General features: G+C 41.9%; 1 protein-coding gene across 1 annotated transcript; it reads right to left on the bottom strand.

Moving 5' to 3' along the window:
- Positions 1 to 217: 217 nt before the first annotated feature.
- LOC107759154 (methyl-CpG-binding domain-containing protein 4) lies at positions 218 to 1,165 on the bottom strand. The gene is made up of 2 exons (XM_016577026.2): positions 1,042 to 1,165; positions 218 to 879 (listed from the first exon to the last, which is right to left on the bottom strand). Exons 1-2 carry the CDS (start codon positions 1,069 to 1,071, stop codon positions 403 to 405), a joined length of 507 nt encoding a protein of 168 aa, XP_016432512.1. The 5' UTR covers positions 1,072 to 1,165; the 3' UTR covers positions 218 to 402.
- Between the last annotated feature and the right edge of the window lie 18,078 nt (positions 1,166 to 19,243).

The raw sequence follows: 19,243 nt of genomic DNA on the forward strand, positions 1-19,243 counted from the left end.
ACATATTTTGCTTCAATATTTTTAAGAATGTCATTATTCAGGTCTGAGTTTTACCATCCAGTAGACTAGTATATTCCAAGATTTGGGTTTTCCTACCAAAAACCGAAAAAAAAAAAAAACATTTTCTGTTGAGAAGAATTCACAGCCTCTATCTCTGGTCAGTCCCAAACAAGTTGGGGTATCAATCCTCACTAACCATACTCATGTCAGACTAATATTATACAAAATAAAAATAAGCTCTTCCAACCATTCAAGAACATTGTAAAAGTGGAACAGTCACATTTGTGAAAGATGTTCTACAAGAAAACTATGCTATTGTGAAAAATTGGCAGCAAACAAATAACATGACTGTGAAAACTGCACCAACAGAACACAACAAAAAAACCTACTACGTCCACTACCTCATTTAGTGATACTAGTTGCAGCCTTCTTGTTGGAGTTAGCAAGAACAGCGCTAGAGGGTATAGTGTCATCCATAACTTTGGGGCTGGTAAAGCTGAAATCTGAAACTGATAAATCGCTGAACTCAGGATTTTGCTGAAGAAAAGTGCCCAACTCAGTAGAAGATCTTACTCTTTTCCCTGGAGGAGTAACATAATAAATATCCATTTTAGAATAATCTCTCCTCAGGGTCATATTTCGCTTAAACCCATTTGGGGTTTTAGGCGTATTGGGTTTGTCAATAACCCAAGTTCGAGATGAATCGTACTCAATATCTGCTGGATCCTCACAAGAAACATTAGGCTTTTTGTTGCAGAAAAAGGGTTCTTCAATAAATTTACTTCTGATTTCTTCAAACTCTTCTTGTGTTGAAATCATTCTCCATTTGAAGCATTTTCCACATTGTGCTGCCCATATGCTTACCGATGGATTCGACGGCTGTCACATAATTAAAAAAAAAATCACCTTAAAAAATGCAAAGATAATGGTGAAATCCCAGATCTCTGTTTATGAAAAAATTCCAGCAAAACCCAGAAGAACCCGTTTACTTTTTACTATTCCAAAACAGTAAATCGGCAGAGATATTGATAAGAAATTTACCTTGGGAGGTTTTGGAGAGTCTTTCGCCATTTTTGAGTGTAGTCAAAACGACAAGCCACCGTTACCTCTGGTAGTGGAGCTGCTTTGTTTCTTTTTTAAGTGACACAAAATAGGTAAGACGGATACGGCAAAAAAACAAAAAACAATAGCAAAAGGACAAACGTATGGAAATTACAGCATAGTTTATTCGATGAAATAATTCAATATATATTAAAAAAATATCTGAACAAACTTTTAGAAGAAAAAAAAGTAAAAGAAGAAGCAATTTTGGAGAAAAAAAATTAGTTTTTCCAAAAAATGCTTAGAATCACTTTTCAAAAGCTTGGCCAAACACTAATTCCTGTTCAAAAGTATTTTTCAAATTAATTAACCAAACACAAATCGCTTCTCACCAAAAGTATTTTTGAAAAAAGCACTTTGAGAAATAACACTTCTCAAAATAAGATAATTCTAGTAACTTGGCCAAACAAGCTATAACTCTTTACCATTTGAACAACAACAACAACAACAATAACAACCCAGTGTAATCCCACAAGTGGGGTCTGGGGAGGGTAATATATACGCAGACCTTACCTATACCCCGAGGGGCAGAGAGGCTGTTTCCAGGAGACCCTCGGCTCAAGAAGGCAACAAGAGACACTATATTAGTACTATCAATAGACTCATAATAAAATAACATAAAATACCATAAAATCCATAACATAACATAAATACCATAAAATAACAAAATAACAGCAATATAAGAGATATAGGAAATACGAGAAAGATGTAAGGTATACTAATAAACAGCAGATAAAGCCCATCATCAGTAGCTGATCAATAGCATCCTAAGACTAATTCCTAACTGGCTAGTCTCACTCTAGTGCGCTGTAGGAAAAAAAATCACAATTTTCCCTAACCTACAACCTTAATGCTCGATCTCCATAATTCCCTGTTTAGGGCCATGTCCTCAATAACCCTAAGTCGCGCCATATCCTGCCTGATCACCTCTCCCCAATACTTCTTAGGTCTCCCTCTACCTCTCCTCGTACCCACCACAGCCAGTCGCTCACACCTCTCACCGCTCACACCATTTGAACAAAAGAAAGTAATTCTGTTAAAATATCTAATATTTTATTTTCAAAAAATTTCATTCAAAATAAAATTTCTTAAGAGATTTGATACAAAACAACAAAAAAATTAATGGGATAAGGTGATATTATATGGCTTGGGATATAGCTTTGTTGTGCTAGTAAATGTGTCTCAAAACACAGAAGCTCCCACTGTCCTAATTCATGTGCTACTTTTTATTTCTTGAGAATTATTTTAGCTAATCTTTAAAGCTAAGTTAGATTAGATCAATTTAATATTTTAAAAATTAAATTTTAGATATTTAAAAATTATACAAAAATTACTATAAGTTGTAATTTTTCTCATGTCAGTGATAAAAGATACTATATTTTAAAATATTGATCAAAATATACATAATTTAAATCTCGAGAAATGAAAAAGTACCATATAAACCCTCTGTACTAATTTATGTGAACCGGTTTGACTGGACATAGAGTTTAAGAAAAAATGAAAACTTTTGAAATTTATGGTCTTAAACATGTTAAAAAGGGGCCCAGAGTATTTGTGTGGATATAAAAGCTTATCATTAAGGTTAGAATTGTAAGTTTAAGCTAAATTATTTTTAAATTAAAAAAGGAGTTATTCTTTTTGAAACGAACAAAAAAGAAATAGGTTTGCACAGACTGAAATCGAAAAATTATCATAAAATGAAAAAAAAAAATGGAGATTCGTCGAAAGAAAAAATAATACTATATTCTTGGTGGGGTTTGGAATTTGGATTAATTTTTTGCATTGTGTTAAGATTAAGCTGGGGTTTTTTCCCTTAAAACAAATGCCACCTTAGCTTTGTTACCAAACAAAGTTTGTTGCCTCCTTGTAGTGAGTGCAATGATGGAAATCATTTGGATCGCAGTTATGATGGGATGCATTGCTTACTCCGTATAGAACCCAACGAGTTTATAGGGTGGACGTGCGGCCGTGGGTGCACCCAAATCCATATCACTATACATATTTTAGTTTAAAATTATTAATAACTTTGTTACAAAATCGAAAATTGACATTGTTACTAATTAAGATACTAATTAGTGACCAATTAATCCCATTAAATCAACAATCTTTCTAATGACAACAAAGCTATATCCAAATTTGTCTGCATTATCGACTTCCGAATGAGAAAATATCGTGTATTTATTGACTTAACATGTTAAGATTCCCAGTTTGCAAAATCATGAAGGTAATGATATTTTGCATTTATTCTAGTTTGTATTGATAAAAGAGGGAGAGAACTCTATGGGTCCAAATTTGACAATCATGGCAACGGATAAGCAAGCTTAGACCGTATTTTCAATATCACCCCATATCAGTGGTGATGACTTTCCACCTCAGGAGCATCCTGCAGAAATCCGAATTGTCGGGACGATTAGTCAAGTGGGACATAGAATTGAGCGAGCCGATATAACATATCAGTCGCGAACAACGATAAAGTCGCAGGTACTCGCCAACTTCGTCGCCGACTTTAGTGCAGAAATATTGTCCGAGGTCGAGCAGGAAGCACTTCGCACCTCCCCTGGGCAACCCGATCTCTGGGTCTTCTACACCGACGGCGCATCTAATGCGTCGGGGTCTGGACTGGGACTCATACTTGAAGTCCCAACAGGCGAAGTGATTCGCTAATCCATACAGTGCCCCGGAATGACTAACAACGAGGTCGAGTATGAGGCCGTAATTGCAGGACTAAAACTAGCCCTCAAATATGGTACACGACGAGTCATCCTCAGATGCGACTCACAACTCGTCTTTAACCAAGTTACTGGGACTTTCCAAATCAAGGAGCAAAGGCTACAAAAATATCGGGTAGAAATCCATAAGCTACTACCAGAATTCGATGAATGCCGACTCGACTAGATACCCCAGGCGCAAAACATCGAAGCGGATGGCCTCGCCAAACTGGTAGCAACAACCAAAAATATCACCAAGGAGAGTATGGTCACCCTCCTCCACTCGTCAATAGACCAAATTGAGGTACATTCTATAAACTTGACTTGGGATTGGCGCAACCGCATCATGACTTATTTGCAGGAGGGAACACTCCAACAAGATAAAAAGGAAGCCAAAAAGCTTCGAATGCAGGCAGCCAAGTATAGCATCATAAATCACGACCTTTACAAAAGAACGTTCGACGGTGATAACTAGGGATTTTGACGCATTTCATGCTCCTTCTTGCTTACGTTTTGATTATAAATTCATACAAAATAGTCCCAAAAGGATCATAAGTTGTGCTTGATTGCAGGTTTGATCAACAAAGTGACGAGATGTTAAAGATCGGCTCAAAAAGAGTGAAACCGGCACAAGTACCAAAGGTAAGACAAAACTCAGGAGAAACAGGCCTAGTGCGGCCGCACTACACTTTGTGCAGTCCGCACTAGGGAGATTCAGAGAGTTGATTTTTCAAGCATTAAAGCAGTGCGGCCGTAGTAGATATTGTGCGACCTGCACTGAAGGCACCGCGGCCGCACTACCAGTCTGTGCGGTCCGCAGAACCAAAGTTCAGAGAGATGCCAAGTTCTGAAGATCAAGCCTATGCGGTCCGCGGTCATGTTTGTGCGGACCGCATTAGATGCCTCCGCGGCCGCAGTCCATTCTGTGCGGTCCGCGAAGCCTGGGTTCAGAGAGTTGAATTTGCAGAGTCAAGAGCCTAGTGCGGCCGCACTGACCCCGTAGGGACAATTTTGTCCAGTTTTTCTAGCTTAGTATAAATAGAACCTTTTTCCATTTTTAGGGTATCAGATATTATCAAACATTAGCTGCGCTCGTGAGAAGACTTTTCTTAGCAATTTTTGGGCATTTTTACTTAGTTTTTATCATTGAATCTTTGTATTTACCTTAGCAATTAATTAATATGTCTTTATCTTCATCTATTTCTCTGTTTTTCTCTTCAAGCATGAGTAGCTAGACCCATTAGCTAGGGTTGTGGCTCAACCCTAGTGTGGGTAATTGATGGGTGTTGTGATTTAAGGTTAGATTGACTATGGGTGTTTGTTATTTGGGTCAATTTCATGGTTTAATCTATGAATTAGTGGTTGCAAATACTAGTTTGTGCTAAGTTGACTTGGGTTCTTCTTGAGAAAGAGAGCCTAAGTCTCTGAAATGGACCCAACAAGGAATTGGGATGGACTCAAGAGAATTGATAGTCCCAACTAAAGAGTTAAACCTCGAGAGAGTAATACCCGACTTGAACCCAAGTTGTTTGAGCAAATTTGCCTACCCTATTGGTCTTGCGAAAGTCAATTGGGCAAAATCACTCTCTCTGCCGAGAGGTGTGAGAGTGGGTAAAATTGTGCAACAGTTATAGCATATTCCCCAATCATGTCAATTGTGCCTTAGGTTCAATTACCCGTCAATTGGCCACCTAGGAGGATGTCACTACTCTAGTACCTTTTAAACTATTAGATACAACTTGTAGCAATTTACTCGTAGTTAATCTAGTAGCAATTGTAATTTGTAGTTTGATAATAGTAGAATATAAAGAAAACCCAAAAATGATTAGAAGTGATATTTGGAACAAATACGCAATTCCAACCTAAATAGATACTCGACTCCATTCCTAGCTCTCTGTGGAAATCGATCCCGACCCACAAATCGGGTAAAAGCTATTGCGACCCTCTCTTCCTACTTTTTAGTAGTGAGGAGTAGGCTGCGATAAACCTTTTAGCGTCGTTGCCGGGGATCTAACGGTTTTGGCTATCTATTTAGTTAGTTTTGTGTATTGTTCTTCTTTCCTTCTTTGTTACTTACTTTTTTGTGTCACTACTCAGGTACCAACATGGCTTTAAACAACGCTAATGACCCTCTTGGAAACGTGATAGCGGGGGAGGAGGTAGATGATCTTGAGCAAGATGAGGTGCCTCTTTCACCTCAAGGACAACGTAGAGGCCGCAATGCCAATGCGAATCCAAATGGCAATATTCTAGACCCTCCTCCGCCACCTCCAAGAGTGGCTCCCAGACTACTTCCGAACCAGGGTTATGCAAGTGCTATTGTCCCACCCAGAATCCGGGCGGGAAACTTTTAGATAACCAATGTGATATTGACCTTACTTGAGCAGCGTGGGTACTTCACAGGCGCTGCGAATCAAAATGCCTACAAACATCTCAAGGGGTTCGTAGATACATGTTGGGGGAGCAAGCAGACGAATGTATCCGAGGATGCAATGAGTTTGAGACTTTTCCCGTTCTCACTTCGGGGGAAGGAATTAGACTAGCTCGAGAGACTCCCCAACCATTCCATCACAACTTGGGATGAGTTGGCGGATAAGTTTATTACCAAATTCTTCTCTCCTAGTCATATGGCGGCACTTCGAGATGAAATATTAGCCTTCAAGCAAGAGCTAACAGAACCTTTGCATGAGATTTGAGAGCGGTATAGAACGATGGTGAAGGAGTGCCCAAATAATGATATGACCAAGGCCATGATCCAACAAACCTTCTACCGGGGCATAAATACTACAAATCAATGCATTGTTAACCAATTAGCTAGGGGCAATTTTATGAAGCTTTCTTATGATGAGGCATGTGATGTACTTGATGAAATGGCGGACACTTCTTCAGCATGGCAGAGTAGCAAATGTGCCTCAAGGTGACCCTACGGTTATCCATTTGCACAAGGAATTACATGATCACGGGCAAGTGATAGCTGAGCTTACTACTACTATGAACCAATTGGCTAAGGCGTAGTTGCAAAAAGTTCAGAATCCTCGCCAAGTGAATGCCATGAAGGGTGTTAGTATGCTTGTCAACAAGAGAAGGCAAAGGAGGCAACAAAATCAACGGAATTCTGAGCAATATGATGATACATGTGATGGGTTTCAAAATGATGGTTATGATGTTCAAAGTGAAGAGGTACAATATGTCAACAACTATCAAGGCAATAGAGGCAACTCTTCAAACCAACAATGGCGACCCTAAGGTAATTGGAGCAATCAACAACAAGGTGGTGGTAATTGGGACAACAACAACCAAAATAACAATTGGGGTAATCAAAACAACAACCAAGGCAATTGGAATGGAAATAACAACAATTGGGGAAACAATAACAATCAAGGCGGGTGGAATAACAATGGAAACTAAGGCAACCGGGGGCAAGGCTTTCAAAGGCCTCCAATGTACCAACAACCGAACAATCCAGCCCTTTTCCCTTCTCAAGGTCCTAGTTCTTCTGGTAATGATATGAGTAGAGCTAAAATGATGTTCGAGCAGATGATGAAGAGGAATGCGGATTCGGATGCACAATTAGCTTCTCACAACACCTCTATCCGAAACTTGGATGTGCAATTAGGTCAAATATCTCAGTCATTGAATACTCGCCCGAAGGGTGCTCTACCAAGTGATATGGGAGTGAACCCAAAGGGTGGGTCATATTATGGCGGTCACAACAAAAAGTGGGAGAGGCGGTGATGCCAATGCCTCTAAGCAAAAGCAAGTCGTGGATGATAATGTTGAGTTGCAAGATGACGAAGTCCCTTTGGTAGTTGAAGATGTGGTTGATGAAAATGTGAACAATGAAGTGAGGATTGATATTCAAGAAGTCGAGGTGGAAACCCAAAATGATGTGAACCCGTCTAGGGAACACATCATTGACATGCCGGAGTCGGTTGTGCCAAAAGCCAAGGCTCCTTTGCCAAGGCCACCTCCACCTTATCCTCAAAGGCTCGTGAAACAAAAGAATGATAATCAATTTAAAAAGTTCATTGACATGATGAAGAGCTTATCTATTAATGTGCCTTTGGTGGAGGCACTTGAACAAATGTCGGGTTATGCAAAATTCATGAAAGACTTGGTTACAAAGAAGCGTTCTATAGATTGTGAAACTATAAAGATGACTCACCAAGTTAGTGCTATAGTGCATTCAATGGCCCCGAAGCTTGAAGATCCCGGTGCTTTCACCATTCTTGGCACCATTGGGAGTGTGGATTTTGCCGAGGCTCTATGTGACTTGGGAGCTAGTATCAATTTGATGCCATACACGGTTTTCAAAACTTTGGGTATCAGGCAACCTAGACCAACTTCAATGAGACTTCAAATGGAGGATCGATCGATGAAGCGATCTTTGGGCATTATTGATGATGTGCTTGTCCGGGTGGACAAATTCATATTGCCGGCCAATTTTGTAATTCTGGATTATGAGGTGGACTATGAGGTTCCTATTATCTTAGGAAGGCCTTTCCTTGCAACGGGGAAGGCATTGGTTGATGTTGAAGCGGGTGAGCTCACTTTCCGAGTGGGTGATGAAAAGGTCATCTTCCATGTTTGCAAATCTATGAAACAACCCAATAGCACCGAGGTGTGCTCTTTTGTTGACCTCGTCACATTAGTGATAATTGATGATACCAATGCTATGATCAACGTGGAGGATCCTATTGAGGCTGTGCTATTAAATCTTGATATCAATGAGGATGCAAGTAGAGTGGAGTGCATGAATGCCTTACATGGGATGGGCTCCACCAATGAAAATTGTCTTTGGATCTTGAAAACCGGAAAACTCCACCAACAAAACCATCAACTGAGGAGCCACCAGTGTTGGAGTTAAAACCACTTCCTCCACACCTCAGGTATGAATTCTTGGGATCAAACTCTACTTTTCCAGTTATTCTTTCTTCTTGCCTTACTAACATGCAGGTTGAGGCCACTTTGGCGGTGCTTCGAAAGCAAAAAAGGGGCAATTGGATGGACTCTAGCTGACATTCGGGGAATAAGCCCCGCATTTTGTATGCACAAAATTATCTTGGAAGATGATGCAAAGCCTTCCTTGAGCATCAAAGAAGATTGAATGAGGCTATGAAAGAAGTGGTGAAGAAAGAAGTGATCAAATGGTTGGATGTTGGGGTTGTGTACCCATTTCTGATAGCTCATGGACTTCTCCGGTGCAATGTGTACCGAAGAAGGGTGGTATGACTGTGGTGACCAATGACAACAATGAACTTATTCCTACTCGGATAGTCACAGGTTGGAGGGTTTGCATGGACTACCGGAAGCTAAACAAAGTGACCTGAAAGGACCATTTCCCATTGCCATTCCTTGACCAAATGCTTGATCGTCTTGCGAGGTGTGTTTTTATTGCTTTTTGGATGAATACTCGGGGTATAATCAAATCTTGATTGCTCCGGAAGATCAGGAAAAGACCACATTCACTTGTCCGTATGGCACATTTGCTTTCTCTAGGATGCCGTTCGGGTTGTGTAATGCTCCGGCGACATTCCAAAGATGCATGATGGCTATTTTCACCGACATGGTGGAAGATATATTGGAGGTATTCATGGATGATTTCAGTGTGGTTGGTGATTCCTTTGAAGAATGTTTGAGAAATTTGGATAGAGTATTGGCCCGATGTGAAGACACAAACCTCGTACTCAATTGGGAAAAATGCCATTTCATGGTTGAAGAGGTTATAGTGTTGGGTCACAAGATTTCAAAGCGAGGGATTGAAGTTGATAAAGCCAAGATAGAGGTGATTTCAAGGCTTCCTCCCCCTACTTTTGTCAAAAGGGTGAGGAGTTTTCTTGGGCACCGGGTAAAGCATTATCTTAGAAAGTTTGGTGACAGCCACGTGGTGGCGCTCCTTCATCTCAAGTGATGTGGTGGTAATATGCGTCTTGTCGCGACGTTAAATCAGGCGCTTCTTGGGAGGCAACCCATGTCTTTTTCTTCTTGTCATTTTTTTGATTTTCTTTGTAGTATAGGATTGATTTTTAGGATAATTGGTTGTGAGATGTTGTAGGGTTATGTTGATGCAGTGTAAGGCATGATGGCAAATGTGCAGGTCTCTGAAGTTTCTAGTGCGGCCACAGTACATTCTGTGCGGACCGCACTGGCATGGGTATGATGAAGCTTCTCTGAAGTTTGCCACCGCGGCTGCACTACATTTTGTGCGGTCCGCGGTGCACCTCTGCAGCTGCAGTCTGTTTTGTGTGGACCGCAGAAGGTTTCCTTCTCAAACTTGTGCTAAACAAGGCAGTGCGGACCGCGGTCCATTTTGTGCGGTCCGCACTGGTAGGTGAGGCTAGGCCCCAGGGGCTTTTCTATAAATAGACCCTGAGGACCCCCTGTTACCCTTTTCGCAAATTTGAAACCTCTGAGAAATTATACACTGTTCATCTTCTCACTTGCACATAATTACTTGTTGAAACTCATTTGATTCAATTCACCTCACAATCTGGTACTTTAATCTTCCTCTTTACTTGTTTAATTCTGTCACTTGCATTTAACTTTCATTTTTTCTTAGTTTTTATTTCTTCCTTCTCCCGTAATGTCTTAATTTTTTAGGTTAGGGTAGTTAGATTTTTGATTCTTATCTACTTAGTTAGTGTACTGGACTGGGTAAACATGTAGGGACATAAATTAGGGACGAATTTGGACTTAAAAGCAAAATATGATGAACCCTTACTCAGTGCCAAGTCTGGGCACATAGTGCGGACTACGGTCGTTTCTATGCGGTCCACGGTGCCCTAGTGCAGTCCGCAGTGCCATTTTGTACGGACCACACTGATGAACTTCTGAAAGATAACTCGTGGGCAGTGCGGCCGCACTATACTTTGTGCAGTCCGCACTGGCCTAGTGCGACCGCGATACCATTTTGTGCGGGCTGCACTGCTCAGATTCAAAGGATGGGTAGTTTGAACCCCATCCCAGTGCGGACCGCAGTAGTTTTTGTGCGGACCGTACTGGCCCCAGTGAGGCCGCACTCCATTTTGTGCGGTCTGCACTGGGCAATTCCTGCAACCTGTCTGCAACATTTTAAGTCTGTTCTGCAATTCTTTCTGCACCAATGTTCCCACTGCTTCTGTTGATACTAACAATGCTAGATGATTGTGTTTGTAGATAATGGTTAAACAACGAGGCAATGGGTCAAAACAACCCAGAAGAGGTGAATCTTCCCGGGGTGGAAAACAGAAAATGGTCAAACTCACTCCCCAAGCTAGGCACATCATCAAGAACATGAGGAAGGCTATAAAAGTGTCTAACAGAGCCATTGACATGTCGGGGAGTGAGTACGAGCCCTCTCGGGAGATATCTTCAGACTCAGTCCTAGAATACATCCCGTATCCGGAGAGGGCCAGACATAGAGACACCCCTCCCTCATCACCCACTGCCCAAGCACAAGGGCATGTTTCTACTGAGTCGTCTGAGGGCTCAGCAGCCGGAAATGGTGAATACTCCTCCTCCCCCACAACTTCATTATCCGGGGAGGGTGCAGGCGGAGGTAAGGAGGAGGTACAGGGGGATGAGGAGGTAGCTGAGGGTGGTGAGCCTCAGGTTGGAGGCATTGCCCGAACTAGAAAGCCCAATGTTTGGGAGGATAGGTTTGTGATCCAGGTGGCATACCACAAGTTTAGTGAGTGGTGGCCGGTGAGAAAGTTGATACCGGAGCAGAGTTTCATTGACAGAGATCAATTACCCCTCAACCCTAATGTGCAAAGACAATTCAGAACTCGAGTGGGTTGGGAACACTTCTTAGATGACTGTGTCGATGCCAACGAGCATTTGGTCAAAGAGTTTTATTGCAATGTAGCCCACATCAAAAAGGGCTCCAAAGTGACCAAAGTTCGTAATTTGAAAGTTTTGTTCGATGGGAAGTCAATAAATGAATATTTGGGCTTCAACGAGGAGGATGAGACTCTATATATGGCAAAGATGGAGATGGGCGAGGAGGTCCATCCATGTTTAGCTCAGTACCTGGCAATCCCGGGTACCGTTCCTGATTGGTTGACTGTGGGGGTCAAAATATTACGGGGGACCTTGAACTTTGAGGCAAGGGGTTGGGAGACATTTGTGTGCAGCCGGTTAGGTCCTATTACCTATGACCAGACCCTTCCTCTCTACAGGGCTGTTTTGGTTGCTTCCATTATGGAGGGGTACCCCATCAACGTGGGGAATGTGATGTCCCGAATCATTTCTATAGTGGGTGCCGAGCATGACTAGAACTATCTTTTCCCCAACACCCTCACTATGTACTTTCGGGACTTGAAGGTGGACAAGAGGCCATACGACATCAAGGTCAAGGCGACAACCCCGTTCTCCTGGTATAGCTTGAAGGGGAATGACAACCCCAAGGACAAGAACTACAAAGTCCCTGCTTCTGCCCCCAACTAGCCAGTTTGAAGAGCCAGTTGTGGTAGAGGTCCCTACTGAGCCTACCTCCATTTTTGCTGACATGCCTCCCGAACTCTCCACATCTTCAGTCATTCCTCCTGGCCCTTCCACATCTTCAGCCATTCCTCCTAGCCCTTCCACATTAGCAGACCCAGAGATCCCATCTACCTGGGCCCATCCCATCACTGCCCACCGGCTGAGCCAGGCCCTGCTGAGTATAAACAACTGGATGCAGACTGCATCATCCAAGTTGTCCATATTGACTACCACGGTAGAGGCTCAGTTGGCTCCTCCAGCCCCTCAGGTGCCCAGTATATAGAGGGTGCTTTGAAAGAGATACTTGAGAACCAGAAGAAAATCCTCACTAGTCAGGCGACACTGACCAAGGTAGTTGATTCACACAACAAAGCTCTCAAAGAGCTTGTTCGGGAGCACAAGAAGATTAGAAAGACACGGGCCTCTAAGGAGTTCGTGAAGGAGCTGCGGGCAAATGTAGATAGACTGAAGGCAGACCAGCTACCTTTGGACCTGTTACTTGATGATCCAGTCCCAGCAGCTCATCCACAATTGGAGCAGACCTAGAGGCCTCCGAAGAGGAGGAAGATCCCTAGAGCAGATGATGCCATCATTTAGTTGGCGGACCCACCGGAGGCTTCCCCCAGTCAGACACAGGATGTACCAGTTCCACAGCCTGTCGAGGTTTAGGCCTAGGTCCCAGTAGCAGCAGAGCAGACCACCGGGAACTAGTCTAAGGTTCCCGAGCACACAGAAGACCCAATGACCACCCATGATCCTATGCAGACAGACATGGCTTAGGGAGTCTTCTATATCCTTTTTCTATTGTTTTTGGTGCTTATTTAGACTAGTTGGCATTGGGGACAATGCCAGCTTTTATTTGAGGGGGTGAGCCCTACACATTTATGGATGACTGTATATATTGATATCTTTATGCTTTCTTGATTTTTCATTTGGTCTGTATATAATTTGATCTTTAGTTACTTTTATCGCACTTTTTATCTTTCTTTGGGTATGTATATAAAGTTATATCACATTGTATATATTCATCCCATTCGTTGTATATTTAAATCCCCTCTTGTATATATTCATTCTATTTTTCACAAAATTTTTCGTTTGTAGCTTCTTATTTATGTTCATAGCTTTTTGTTTTGTTTTGGACGTGTTCAATAAACCTTTGGTTTTCTTAATACCACGGTTCTTTCCAAAGGTGGAGTGTTGTGTGAACCGGGTGGCTCTTCCCAATGATGGATGGCGTGACAACCTTCTTAAGGGTTTGAGTCCGTTTTTGTTTTTGTTTTTAATAGTTTGTAGCTAAGGGTACCTCAAGCAAACCTTCACTTGGGCCTAGCACATTTGCCTTTGATCCCATGGTCAAAGACATTTGTTGTGTTTAGGATGGTGAAAGTCATGACCTTGAGACTCTTGTGTTGACCGATAATTATCAAGTGGTTTTTTGGGACCATTGTGTGCTCAAATAATCTAAGGTTGTTGTGGGCCCCCGACTCTATGTCTTTAGCGATCCTTTAGCTTGTATGGTGAGTAATTGAATTGCAAATCCAAGTCCCGATCCATTGGTCTAGAACTTGCCCCGAATGTTTGTTGAGGCAAAATCCTAAGTGAATTTTGACTTGAGACGTGATTATAGGCTCTCCTTGATCCAAATGATAGTTTAAACAAATTCCATAGCCTACCATTGATGTGATCCCTAGTTAACCCTTTTGAGCCTTAGACCTTATTCTTTCAAGAACCATGATACAAGCCTATACTCATTCTAAAAGATACCCTCTCTTGGCACCCGATCTTTCCTTGAGCACATGGCAAAAGTATAAGTTTGGGGGTAGAGATGAGGATGAAAACAAAGTGGTAAAAGGCACAAAAATGAAGAAAAGGAAAAGCAATGAAAAAGAAAGAAAAACAAAAGACAAAAAGAATGCTCAATGTGAAAAAGAATAAAAAAGGATTCAAGAAAAGCAAAAGAATGAAAGGTGTGGAAGGTGAAAAAGGAGAAATGGTTTGAATTGCATAAGAAAGAGTGACAACGTGTCTCTCTAACCCCTTAGAATGAAGTGAGATGACTCAAAAAGTCAAGAAAATTTGTGTCAAATGAATCAAAAGAAGTGCTTAAAGGAAGATGGAACCCACTTAGATCAAAACAATTCCTACCCTGAACCAAAAACCTTCACAATGAATCCACAAAAGCCCTATAGGATCTTGAGTTGAATGAAGCTTACATTAGTGAATACTTACATAAGGGGCAAGCATATGGTACTTAGAGCCGGACTTGCGACTTTTTCTTGAGAGAAATGAGTGAATTTCCATTAACCTCGGTTTGTGTACCAATATTCAAAAAGGTGAGGTTTGCTTAGGGAGAGTTGAGGATGTATGAGTTTGAGTTCCACAATGACCAAAGAAATTGAGAGAGTTCTTTGATGTGTTGAGTCAACTCTTGATGCTCTTGTGTCACACTTGATCCATGGTTTTTCAAAAGTTAAATGTTGTTAATGATTCATTTGTATTTAGGGCAATTGTTAGTCTCAATTGATGCTAGTTGAGGTTACTTTAGGATAACTGAAAATTCTTGGATTTTCCCTTAAGGGGTGGGTCTTATTTTGTTTGCTTGAGGACAAGCAAAAGCTTAAGTTTGGGGGAGTTGATAACTAGGGATTTTGACGCATTTCATGCTCCTTCTTACTTACGCTTTGATTATAAATTCATACAAAATAATCCCAAAAGGCTCATAAGTTGTGCTTGATTGTAGGTTTGATCAACAAAGTGACGAGATGTCAAAGATCGGCTCAAAATAAGTGAAACCGGCACAAGTACCAAAGGCAAGACAAAACTCAGGAGAAACAGGCCTAGTGCGGCTGCACTACACTTTGTGCGGTCCGCACTAGGGAGATTCAGAGAGTTGTTTTTTCAAGCATTAAAGCAGTGCAGCCGCAATAGATATTGTGCGACCCGCACTGAAGGCACCGCGGCCGCACTACCAGTCTGTACGGTCCGCAGAACCAAAATTCAGAGAGATGCCAAGTTCTGAAGATCAAGCATGTGCGGTTCGCGACCATGTTTGTGCGGACCGCACTAGATGCCTCCGTGGCTGCAGTCCATTCTGTGCGGTCCGCGGAGCCTGGGTTCAGAGAGTTGAATTTGCAGAGTCAAAAGCCTAGTGCGGCCGCACACCATTTTGTGCGGTCCGCACTGAACCCGCAGGGGCAATTTCGTTCAGTTTTTCCAGCTTAGTATAAATAGAACCTTTTTCCATTTTTAGGGTATCAGATATTATCAGACGTTAGCTGCGCTCGTGAGAAGACTTTTCTTAGCCATTTTGGGCATTTTTACTTAGTTTTTATCATTGAATCTTTGTATTTACCTTAGCAATTAATTGATATGTCTTTATCTTCATCTATTTCTCTGTTTTTCTCTTCAAGCATGAGTAGCTAGACCCATTAGCTAGGGTTGTGGCTCAACCCTAGTGTGGGTAATTGATGGGTGTTGTGATTTAAGGTTAGATTGACTATGGGTGTTTGTTATTTGGGTCAATTTCATGGTTTAATCTATGAATTAGTGGTTGCAAACACTAGTTTGTGCAAAGTTGACTTGGGTTCTTCTTTAGAAAGAGAGCCTAAGTCTCCGAAATGGACCTAACAAGGAATTGGGATGGACTCAAGAGAATTGATAGTCCCAATTAAAGGGTTAAACCTCGAGAGAGTAATACCCGACTTGAACCCCAGTTGCTTGAGCAAATTTGCCTACCCTATTGGTCTTGAGAAAGTCAATTGGGCAAAATCACTCTCTCTATCGAGAGGTGTGAGAGTGGGTAAAATTGTGCAACAGTCAAAACCAAACCACCACCCCACACTTTAACTTTTGCATAATTCAATACCATTCACGTGCTCATGGGAGGTACATGGGTTTAAATAGATAGGCCACTCAAATAATTGGGTAAGGTTCGCAATGTGGTTGCCAAAGAAATATGCTCATATGCTCAACGGGGTTAACTATAATGTATTACATTTTGGTGGGTTTATTTTATATATCTAGCTTAACAAAGAAATGCCTATATCACTTCTAAGACTGAATGAAGCTACTATTTTGCTTTGCAAATACACGGGGCAAGTTCTAAGCATCAAATGTAAAGCATAGAATATAGTACAACTCGCACACATATGGCACATGACTCACTCCAGATTGGTTCATCAAGACACTCTCTTTTGAGTGTTCAAGTCAGTTACAAACATACAAATTTAAGGCACTTTAGCAAGAGTCAACCCCTAAGACTAAGCGTTACACTCTAGTGTCGACTTTGTTCAGGTGTCTTAACGCCAAAGATTTCTCTTTCTATTTCAGCTCGTAGCCCATCAATACTAACTAGAAACTAAAAACAAAATAAATAAAAACTACCTATACCCGGTTCAAGCTAAACCCTTGGAAAAGAACTGTGGCCCAAAGAAAAACCAAGGGGGAGTTACTACACTACCTAAAATAATAAAAAAAATCTTTTTGTTCTTTTCTCTAGACTTGCTTCCCTCAAGAAATTGTCTAAAGGATCCGTCATCAGGAAGAGTCCTTATATTCCCTTTTTTTAATATTTTTGTTCGACTAATGTCCCTCAAGAGACATATTGCAAGGTGTCCGTCTTCGGGCCAAGTCGAAGTTAACTAACATGACCCTACAATACCAACCAATCAAAAAGAAAGCAACATCATACAAAGTTATACAATCTTTTTACAACAACAGCCACCCCCCACCCCACACTTAAAATTTTGGCATGTCCCCATGTCAACAAATATAAAGCATAGTAAGGTAAGGGGACTTCCTTGAAGCTCAATTCTGATCAGAGATAGTGCCAGGATCGAGGTGACATGCTTATCTTAACGCTCGAAGCCATCCCACAATCGTTTTCTCTGACTTTGCTTGTTGAGTGGTCAGAGTGTCAACTCTGGTGCCCATGTCAGTGACAGAAGTGCATAGACCAGCCATTTCTTGTTCCAGGGCTGTCATGCGGGTACTTTGGCGGGCCTGTGATGGGCCCGCCTCATTAGCTCTCGGATGTGGTACAACATCATCCTCAACATCCTCATCAGCTTCATCATCATCCTCAACCATTACCACCGACTCTCTCCCAATTCCGATCTTGCTCGCTTGAAACGGGGCTTTCAATGGAAATTTCCCATCAACTCTAATGTTTTTAGGGACTCTAGAAACACGACAAGGGAAGCCGTGGATTACGTCAAGATATGCGAGCAGTGCTAGAAGTACACACCTATGATACACCAAGCGGGCGAACTCCTTCACTCTATCACTTCACCATGGCCATTCATCAAATGGGGAATGGACATCGTCGGACCCCTCCCAGCAGGACGAGGTAAGACACGTTTTCTTTTAGTTTTAACTGACTACTTTTCTAAATAGGTGGGAGCAGGTGCGTTCGCCCAAATACGCGAACAGGAAGTCATCACATTCATCTGGAAAAACATCATATGCCGCTTCGGCATCCCCAAAGAAATCAGCTGTGATAATGGACCTCAGTTCACCAGATAAAAGACGATCGAGTTCTTCGAAAAATGGTGCATCAAGCGAATACTCTCCACACCATACCATCCCGCTAGTAACGGTCAAGCCGAATCCTCCAACAAAACAATATTGAATATCCTAAAGAAAAAGCTTGAGGACGCCAAAGGGCTATGACCAGAACTGCTACCAGAGGTATTATGGGCCTACCGCACCACACCAAAAACAAGCACAAGTGAAACGCCATATTCATTAGTCTACGGGACTGACACCGTTATACCCGTTGAGGTCGGAGAACCTAGCCTGAGATACTCCAATGAAAGCGGACCAAACAATGACGAGAACAGAAAACAAGACCTCGACGAAGTAGAAGAACAAAGAGACATGGCTCATGTAAGGATGGTAGCCCAAAAACAACAAGCGCAAAGGTACTACAACAAGAAGTCCAAAATACGACCACTCAAACCCGGGGACTATATCCTCAAGGCCAAAATACAAGCGACCAAAGACCCAAAAGAAGGAAAACTGGGAACCAATTGGGACGGGTCGTACAAAATCACAGCGGCAACAAGCAAAGGGGCATTCCAATTAGAAACAATGGAAGGAAAACTACTACAAAATAATTGGAATGTCGCTCATCTCAAACACTTCAAATTCTAAAAAATGGCGCCCCTCAAGTCGTACTCTTTTTCCCTCAGCCGGATTTTGTCCCAATCGGATTTTCTTGGAGAGGTTTTTAACGAGGCGATAAGGGGGACGTCTCAAAGTTTAAAATATAGTTCATCGCCCTGCCTGCCGATGAGCTCTCCAAGCCGGACGATGAAGGGACTAGATACAGGGAAACTCCAATATATGTATGAAACCGACATGTAGAATACTCCAGCAAATAGAATAAAGCAACATTTTACTCTCCATCGACCTTCTTTTGCAATCTAACATTCGACCTCGCTCCAATTACAATGGGTTAACATTACGACCAACTCGAAATAACACCCCTACGACCAAAAATTCAACCTCGCTCAAATCATTTAATATTCGACCTCGCTAAAATTACAATGGGTTAACATTTTGACCAACTCGAAATAACCCCCCTACGGCCAAAGGCTATCACCAAATGAAAAATTTGACCTCGCTCGAATCATTTTATATTCGACCTCGCTCAAATTACAATGGGTTAACATTTCGACCAACACAAAACAACACCCCTACGTCCAAAGGCCATCGCCAAATGAAAAATTTGTCCTCGCTCAAATCATTTAATATTCGACCTCGCTCGAATTAGAACGGGATAACATTTCGACCAACTCGAAATAACACCCCTACGGCCAAAGGCCATTGCCAAATAAAAAATTTGACCTCGCTCGATTCATTTTTCGACCTTGCTCGAATTACAACGGGTTAACATTTCGACCAACTCAAAATAACATCCCTATGGCCAAAGGCCATCGCCAAATGAAAATTCGACCTCGCTCGAATCA

This window comes from Nicotiana tabacum, chromosome 8, assembly GCF_000715075.1.
Source record: "Nicotiana tabacum cultivar K326 chromosome 8, ASM71507v2, whole genome shotgun sequence".
In the NCBI taxonomy this organism is placed as follows: domain Eukaryota; kingdom Viridiplantae; phylum Streptophyta; class Magnoliopsida; order Solanales; family Solanaceae; genus Nicotiana; species Nicotiana tabacum.

Bases quoted from the DNA above. Each gene is read 5' to 3' on its own strand.
- LOC107759154 (XM_016577026.2), bottom strand. From the start codon at position 1,071: ATGGCGAAAGACTCTCCAAAACCTCCCAAG. The intron at 880-1,041 runs GTAAATTTCTTA...ATTATGTGACAG, and splicing joins ACTCTCCAAAACCTCCCAAG to CCGTCGAATCCATCGGTAAG.